Source organism: Pteropus vampyrus, unplaced genomic scaffold (assembly GCF_000151845.1).
Source record: "Pteropus vampyrus isolate Shadow unplaced genomic scaffold, Pvam_2.0 Scaffold624, whole genome shotgun sequence".
NCBI classification, from domain to species: Eukaryota; Metazoa; Chordata; class Mammalia; order Chiroptera; family Pteropodidae; genus Pteropus; species Pteropus vampyrus.
Window position 1 is genome coordinate 24,731 of NW_011889405.1, and position 8,872 is coordinate 33,602.

The following is an 8,872-nucleotide window of genomic DNA, read 5'->3' on the forward strand; positions in this document are numbered from 1 at the left end:
CACTAACCCTGAGCAGGATTCAGCCGAGGCTGGGCAGCAGCCGTGGGTACGTCTGGCCCTGGTGGTGTCACAGACCAACCTGGCCACAGGGTGCGGAGGCCAAAAAGCCCTGACTGCAGGACAGAGCGACAAATGGGTCACGGACGCAGGGCAAGGCCACCGACGAGCTGGCAAGCAGCAGCAGTTGTCAGTCGGCTGGCCGGGGACATTGTAATAGGTATCTTTTTCATTTTTATGAAGTACAAAGTGTGAAATAAGTTCAATTATAAATTTCTATAAACTAAAAATGTCCTTTATTATTATACTCATAGTATAACATAAGAGAGCTTGACATTTCAAGTCTCATTAGCAATCATTACTTTTTCATCTATTCAAAAACTATTTTGTAGTCAATTTTAACAAGTTCAAAAGCAAAGTCATAATCTCTGCATTGTCCATGTCCTTCGCTTTCTCGGTTCTCATTTGTTTTTCTTTCTGTTACTCAGTCTCGTGGCTCACAGACAGTATTCACGGGGAAAGAAAGGGAAGCAATCACCGCTGACCTAATTGTCTTATCAGAAGCTTGAGGAAATTAAAAGTATCAGATAAATTTAAATTTTGAGATTATTTATATACATCACATTTAAACATCCTGTCCTTATCTCTTCCTCCCTGAAAACTAGGAATTTAAGAATAGCTTTATTTAAGAAGTATAGTCTGAGAAAAACGCATCTTTGTTCACTTTCCTCATTCTCTGTCCTGCCTCTTTTTGAATTGTGTGTGACCACTGCCCACGGGGCTCGCGGACACAAGCCCTGGGCCGTGTGGGGCCTCAGCCTTGGCTTCTCTCCCTCAGCCAGTTCACAGGAGGGAAGCGTTCACAGATCACTGTTCACAAACCAGTATTTCTTGTACAGCCACGGTCACCTACTTGGAAGGGCATGTCCCCAAGTGGCAGTCCAAAGGGCTTTGATCCTTTGGGAGAAAGGGCTTCACAGTTCTCAGAGTGGAGGCAATTCTCTGCATAAACTAGGTACAATTTCCGTTTCCCCTTTGTGTCTTTAGCCCCAAAGCAAAGCAGAAAGAAAAAGATGTCTTCTCAGCCCTATATCGGCCAGTTTTACGCTAAGATCCGGGCTTTCCTCGGTGGTGCAAGGCCACCAGGGTGTAAAGGAAGTGAACCTTAAGGCAGGCCGGGCCCTCGGTCACTTCACCCCGCACCTCCCTAAAATGCAGGTCCTGCGTCAGTGAGTTGGGGCAGCTGAGACCCTCGTTCCTGACTAGCCCCTGGGAAGCCGGCGCTGCGGGTCCCTGCACCACGCCTCAAGCGGACTGGGGTTTGGCAAGGAAGCAGGGTCCTGGGGGTGACGCAGCAAAGGCACTGCTTGAGTAATTGTCCCAAGGGCCACACTAGTTAAGAAGTCAGGGGAGCCAAAATGGGGACAAGGATAAACGCAGCCAAGGGGGCATTCATTTGTAGTACGGGACCCTGAAGGCGGAAGAGCAGGGCCACCACGGGCCCTTCTGAGTGGGGCTGGATGGCAAGGGACAGGAGAGGTGGCTGGAGGCGGCCGGGGGGACGAGCGCGGGCAGTCCGAGCCGGGCGCAGGGCCAGCGCTCACAGGGCCCGGCTGAGACTCGCTCGTCTCCCTCACTGACTGCAACTCTCCCCTCCCAGCTAACGTAGCCCCTGAGGAATATTTCTTTACTCACTCAGCGAATACGTCTCCTCCTCACAGCCCCCGCCAAGAGACCCCCCTCTAGTCCCGAGCTTTCAATGTGTCAGTGCGCGAGGGCTCAGCTGCCCAGCCCTGAGCACCCCACCTGAACTCCGGGCCTACGTGACACGCGACATCGCCACCTGGATGTCTGACAGGCATCTCGGAGCTAATAGCCCGAATGCAACGCTCTTAGTCTCCCTCACAAAACGCGCACTGTCTTCTGTCTCTTGGACGCCCCGTTCTCCCGTCTGTTCAGGCTATTTCGGGGGCAACCCTTGACTCCTCTTTCTCTCTCACATCCCACATCCAGCCGATCGGCAAACCCTTTTGGTGCAACCTCCACAGAATCCGGACGAGCTGTTTCTCACCTCTCCTGCTGCCACCAGTGGTCAGGGCCACCACCGTCCCTCAGCGAGGTTGTTACAAGAGCAGGTTTACCCACTTTCACCTCGCCCCTCCTCCACACGAGCCCCCTTTCCGGAGGAGTAAAAGCCATAGTCCTCCACCACCTCGACTTCCCGCTACACCCGCGCCGCCCCCCGCCGCCCACTCCGCGCAGGCCCCACGGCCTTCTCACGGTCGTTTCCATAGCAGGCGTGCCCCCCAGTGCCGTGCTATCCCCCACGGGAATCTTCTTCCCCCTGATAGTCACACGGCCCCCTCCCTCCTCTGTTTCCAGACTTTGCTCAAGTATCGCCTTCCGGATGGAGTCATCTGCGACCACCCTGTTTACACCTGTAACCCGCCCTCCTCCCCACCAAATCCCCAGGGCGGTGCCCATCCTCCGCTCCTAGCTCATGACATAACGGACTAGGTGTGCCTGCTGTCTGTCTCCCACACTGAAATGTAAGCTGCAGAAGGGTAGAGTCACGTGTTTGGTTTGGGTTTGGGGGTTCACTCAGTGTTATCTCGCTGATGGAACTTGAGTGTTCGGACCAGCACCTGCCCCGCTGAAGGGCGAGTGAGGCCCTGTATGTGCCAGGCTCTGTCCCGGCCCCCAGCTTACAGAGACAAATGACACTCACAGCCCTTTGGCCCTGGGGAGCTCGCCTTCCCGGCTGGACGCATGCAAACAAATCGACCCAAAACACACACGACGGCGATGGCGCTGGGCAGAGAACGAGACAGGTGTGGTGACAGTGACTGCCTACACTAGGCCTGGCTTAGACTCACTGGGGAGTTATGGAAGGCTCTTCTAGGGAGGTGACGTTTTACATCAAGACTTAGGGGAAAGAGCACGTTCGTCTCGTAATTATATTTAATATATGCATACTATAGTGTAATCATAAAACCATCTTATACTTTAAAAAAGCATTTCTGACGCTGAGGAAGGTAGGGACAGTAGATCAAGTGGGTGGCATGGGCTGACAGCAAGACCACAAAGGACACGTTCAGCAAATGGGACAGAACAAGGGTCTGCAGGCCGTAGGAGGGCACAGGACTGTCGCAGAGTTGGCGAAGAGCCCTGTCTTATGCTTATGCCGTTCCTCCCACAGCGTCTGACACAGCAGGGACAGTGCTGAATACCTGGTAATGTTTCACCATTGATTTTTAAATGGAGTATAAATTATTCCAACTCTGACAATAGAAATTTCAAAAGACAATAATATCCAATTGTATTTTTTAAGTAAAACAATGACTCACTTGTTGTGTAATGAGATTTAATTTTGCTGGTACTGGCAAAAATCTTCCTACTAAAGTAGTCATTGGTTTAGGGACATCTGTAAAAAAGACAAAATTAATTGATATCATATATTGTTCCTTTTCCAATTGCACATGGAAGAAGTACAAAAATGAAAATGTATCATAAATTTATCATGTGCAAAGCCATTTAAACTTGTCTTTTATTTTTTAAATTTTTCATTTTTAAGCTTATTTTTTATTTTATAAAACCTTTGGGTCAATTTTTTTTAAACTTATTATACCTTTTTCTTTGTCATAAAGTTACTAACCTGAGCTTCCAAAGATACTCTACTATGCTACAGGTCCCCAAACTGCGTGCCAAGGTGCCTGGAGTGATGCAGCTAACTCCCCAGGGAGCTGCTGGATGGGTTACGGTTTCACAGAGAGCACAGTGACACCTGTTGGACAACTGGTGAACTACCTTCACTTTATGTGTATTCTTTCTTTCAAATGGATGCTAAGTTCTTAGGATGTGAGTACTTATTAGGCTGCTTGGACCAAACTACTCAGTGACTGAAACTGATAGGTATTCCTTTGGCCTAAGGGTGCAGTGGAAAACATTCCTGTGACACTAAGGGCCCCTGAACTTCCATGTTCATGAGTCCAACTGGAGAGAGATGTGTGTTAGCCCCCTGAAGCACTGCCCGCTGAGCACAAGTCCTGCTCTGGGCTCATGAATCCTTTGAGTGATGCTAGCTTGAGACTCTGGTAACAGGATGCATTCACTTTATGGCGATGTTTAGTCTGCTCACAGCATAACAAAGGGCGCTGGGCAGGGGAGTTCTGGTTATATGACAAGGATGCGGATTTGGAGAGCACCATATAAACCCTCCCCTTCCATAGATCCAAAGGCATTCGCATTTGCCACGCACCGGAATTAGGAAAACTCTCCCCAACCTGAATGGGGGCCCAGGCTCAGCTCTGACCCACAGGGGACCAGAAGGTCCACAGCTGGCCTGTGGCCGATGCCTCACACTGCTTCTGCATCCTAAGAAAGAGAAATGTCTGGAAGGTACTTTATGTGTCCCTGGACAAAGAGACTATGAAGACACAATAGAAGTCGTAATCATTCTTTTTGCCCTGGACTCCAAAGGTCCATTGAAATGACATCTGGATTTAATGCTGTTTTAAATTATGGGCAAGGTCAGTGAATCATCTCATAATGAAATAGTCTGGTTAACCTAGTGTGTGATGTCCGTAAACATAATCTTAGTGTGTGATGTCCGTAAACATAATCTTAAAACTATGCCGTTTAATCTTTCTTTAATCATTCATAGGGCATTTCAGGATACTCAGGTACTTAGATGTCATTTATGACTATTAGTCCAGTTTAAAAAAGTTTCTGAGTAAATGAATGTCAGATAAATCCGTATCTGATCTAGTTATTTCAGAACTTATGGTGATTAAAGCAGAGTGACAATTCTCATGATTACACAAAAATTTACATTAAAATTTAGTTCATACCATAATGAACAGTCAACCCCCCACCCAATCTGGGAAAGGTTGGGATCTCAACCCAGGCATCTCTAGGCACACCACTTGTTGGTATGAATTGTCACCTGTTAGGATCATAAAGCTCTCTATGGCTAGCGGAAGTAGAAGACAGCTTTCCAGGAATTTGAGATAGTCAATGGGATGTACATAAATTAGTCTATAAAGATATTTTCTATTCTTAGCTTACTAAGACGGGCTGGGAAGTTTTCTCAATTGTCTATTTAATACCCTGCCTATTTCATTTTACTCTATATACAAAGTCAAACATATTCACTTACCAACTTACATATATGATATAATTTTTAAAATTAATGTACTTCGTACCTGACTGTAGATAGTTATTTTGGTCTTGATACTGAGGAACCAGATGAAGTGCTTTCAGTTCTCTTGTGCCAGAATTGTCGATACACAGCATCTGCGTACCCCCTTTCAGCTGACATATCACCTAAAACGAAAAAGTAGTGATCAGGTTTCATTTTTAAAAGACATCCAAAATAAACTTTAATCTGAGAACATAGCTTTAATCCAGAATTTAAGTTTTAATGGAAAATGGCGAGCTGTCGATCCATTCTTGGTTTCCTACTCTCCAATGGCATGCCTTCTGGTGGGGAGCACCGGAGAGGTGTGTCAGCGTGCTGACAGAGGCTCCCGTCACACCCTTCCCTACAGGTGTGTGACTGTCGAGGTTTATGGTAAGGACCAGGTGTCTACGCGAGTACTTCCCTCGCCGTCCTCACATTCCACAGTCTGTGCGGGCAGAGACCTGGTCGGCCCAGCCCCGGTCCCCTTTGGGTCACTCAACTCTAAGAAGGACCTGGCCCCCTGACTCCATCTCAGTAGCTGGTCACGTACTTAGAATAACCTTTAATTTTATGACAGTTGTTCTTTCCTGCCGCATACATGTTATTTAACATAGGATTTTTGGTATCCATTCACTTTATTGCCTACTTAGAAAGATTAATCCGAGACCTAGAAAATTCTAAGAAGCCACATTAGTCTTCCTGGGCCCGGCTAGCACTCTCAGATCACCTAGCTGGATTCTGGCTGTGGATGAACCCTCAGGGGCCAGGTGAGGCCATGTTGATGACGTCGGGCAGCAGAGCACGGGTGGGGGCCGTGCTGTGTGTGGCCTGTCCATCGTGATACAAAGGCCAGAGAAGCTGTGGTTTCTGTCCACACACAGCTTCCAATTCCGATGGCAAAACCATAAGACCCGCAGAAGCCTTGGTTTCTGCCCCACAGGTTACCTTTGGGTTTCCTAGACAGGAAAACCCCAAAAACCATAAAGAATCAACGTGACCAAAATAACACACACAGGGCCTACGTTAGTGAGGTGCTCATCACTCTGTCAAACCTTCAGATCATCCTGACACTGGACACAAGGCCAGCAAATTCATGTGTGACTGGAATTTTATTTGTCTTCGAGGATGAAGTTATAGCCCCCAGCCCCGACCCCACCACATACACCCTGAAAAAAAAAAATTGAAAGGCTCAGAGTGGACTGTCCAGGTGCTGTCTATTGCACAGCCCTGGGCTGTGCCCTGCCCGTCCTGTGCTGACACGACTCAGGAGTCTGGTGTAATTATTGGAAGAGGTCCTGCCCTGCTTACCTTGTCCCCGTGTCCTCTGGGAGCTCTGCTCTCAGACCACGTGGGTCTGAGTAGAACCGAGACAGAGGGTGAGCGCCGGTGTACACCACAGCTAAGCCAGAGTTCGTGATGAGCTCGCTTTCGAGTACTTCCCAGTAAAGTGTATGCCTTAGAGCAGCGGTCCCCAACCTTTTTGGTACCAGGGACTGATACTCCCGTGAGAATCTAACGCCTGATGACTTGAGGTGGAGTTGAGACGGTGATGCTAGCTCTGGGGAGTGGCTGCAAATACGGATGAAGCTTTGCTCACCTGCAGCTCACCTCCTGCTGTGTGGCCCAGTTCCTAACAGGCCATAGACTGGTGCTGGTTCACGGGCAGGTGGTTGGGTACCCCTGCCATAGAGCTAAGGCCTCCTTTCTCAGAATAAAGAGCTGTTCGGGGAAAAGCGACCTTAGTTCTTTGGGCTCTTTGCTAAAAGAAGGCTTAGGGCCGGGTCCCCTGGCTGTCATTCCGTCGTCACTACTGAGACCTAGAGCCTTGGGTGTACCACCCGCAAGCAAACTATGTAACATTTTTGTTTTCTTATTCTTAAAAAGAAGATAAAAATAATGCCTACCCTACAGAGTTGATGAGAGCATTAAAGGGAATCACAAACGTGCAAAAGTATCATGGAAACCATGGATGTTGCTGACTGCATACATAACCGCCCCGAGTGCCAGCTGGTGGCTGGGAATTTGGAAACTGGCCAGAAGGGAGGTGGCGCCTGCCCTCAGCCAGAGCCACACCTCAGCGTCCCGGCCCACCCACCAAGCCACACAACTCAGCGCTGCCCTGCCCTGGGCCGGCCTAGGTCTGCGCTAGTTGATGTGACCTGTGGTTACTGTCCTTAAAAAAACACGGCAACATCCTAATCTTTTCTTGATTTGCTAAGATGAGTAGAAATGAGAATCTTAGAGGTGAAAGAATATTAGGAAGGCTCTAATTATGTCCCTCTTGATAAATGAGACGATCAAAAATGTTGGTTCACCACTTAAACAGAACGAAAAACAAGGACTGAAATAACCATTACTGTTGTCTTGGTAATGACAAGGGTCAAACATGTAACGCAATGTTGGTTACATTTTCTTTGACGTAATTACCATTGGGTTATTGTCCTTCTTGTGAGAGCAGCCGGAGGCATCCTCTGCTTCTTGTGATGACGGGAACTTGCAAGAGGATTCCTGGGCCGGAGGGGTCTGGAAAGTTGCTTCCTCTGCGTTGTTACTGGTAATAGTGCCACCACCTTCCTTGAGTTCAACCTGAAAAATCACTCATTACTTTAGAGGTCACACTGTGGACACTGGGTTCTGCAGCTGCATAACGCAGAGAATTCCCTGTAAGTGACCTTTTTAAAGCACAGGACACGCTCACCCTTCGTGTCTCTCTCCCTCGCTATTATTCTTCTGACGGGGTAACAAGTCATGTAAATGCAAGACCGTGAGCACTCACATTGCTTTTGTTTTCACAGACACCTGTTACTCTAACAAAAACAGGACTCCTTTCCTGAAGCCAGTGACAGTAATGGGGCCAGTTAAATCACTTTCATGTTATAAGCCACCAGCAGGGGTAGGCCAGGTTTGAACCAGGGACCCAAGGACATGAGTCACCTCCAAGTGGAATGGCCTGGCTGGATGATAGATCTCAGATTACAAAGGGGTGCAGCCTGTTTGGACTGAGTGAAATCTAACCAGGGATGCTCCTGGCACAGGAAAACCACGCGTGGAGGGAGATCCTGGGGTAAGTCAGCCTCCGCACATCCCTACACGGGAGGGGTGAAGCGGTACTGTGCCTATCCCACGCGGATCTTACCGGAATCACCCGGACCCCGGGGTGGGCGGCTCCTTCCCGGGCCCAGGTGCCCAGGGGCACGACGGCAGGGCTCCTGTGCGGAGTCAGCAGTGAGGACAGGAAGTGCACGTTGTAGGTGGGCGGCGGTGGCGGAGGGGCAGCGGGAAGGACGGCGTCCTCCAGCGGGTTGAGCTCAGGGAGACTCGGATACTCCCCGAGGATTTCCTCCTCGTTTTCATCCACCAGGAGCTCGACTTTGACTTTATTCTTGCAGTCCACGTTCAGCGGGGGGTTGAATGCATGCAGGAGGGGCTCTTTGGGGTCTGCGGGGCTCAGGTACGCGTCCGGAAACACGTGGAACTCGTCTTCCTCGGCCTTCACCACCATCGGGCCTTTCAGCTGAATGTTTTCGGAAACAAACCGACTCTCTGCGCTGAACAGGTCTGGCACGATCTCATCCTCGGGACTGGACATTCCTCCGAGCAGGGGGGCCTCTTCCATGTCCGCTGACGGGGTCTCGGCCGGGGCATGGCCCTGCACCCTGCGCCCTGCACCCTGCGGGATCAGCGCGAGCAGCG

At 49.4% G+C, this 8,872-nt stretch overlaps 1 protein-coding gene across 1 annotated transcript in view; it reads right to left on the reverse strand.

Annotated features, from left to right (window-relative positions):
- The window catches only part of TESMIN (testis expressed metallothionein like protein), a gene marked incomplete at its 3' end in the record, with an annotated part of 25,462 nt that extends 16,667 nt beyond the window's left edge, over window positions 1-8,795 (reverse strand). Inside the window, exons 1-6 of the mRNA XM_011384791.1 lie at window positions 8,316-8,795; window positions 7,607-7,765; window positions 5,202-5,322; window positions 3,335-3,421; window positions 2,854-2,862; window positions 1,261-1,301 (exon numbers count right to left, since the gene is read on the reverse strand). Of these exons, the coding sequence (XP_011383093.1) occupies window positions 1,261-1,301; window positions 2,854-2,862; window positions 3,335-3,421; window positions 5,202-5,322; window positions 7,607-7,765; window positions 8,316-8,795 (897 nt within the window). The remainder of the gene's footprint in view (window positions 1-1,260; window positions 1,302-2,853; window positions 2,863-3,334; window positions 3,422-5,201; window positions 5,323-7,606; window positions 7,766-8,315) is intronic.
- Between the last annotated feature and the right edge of the window lie 77 nt (window positions 8,796-8,872).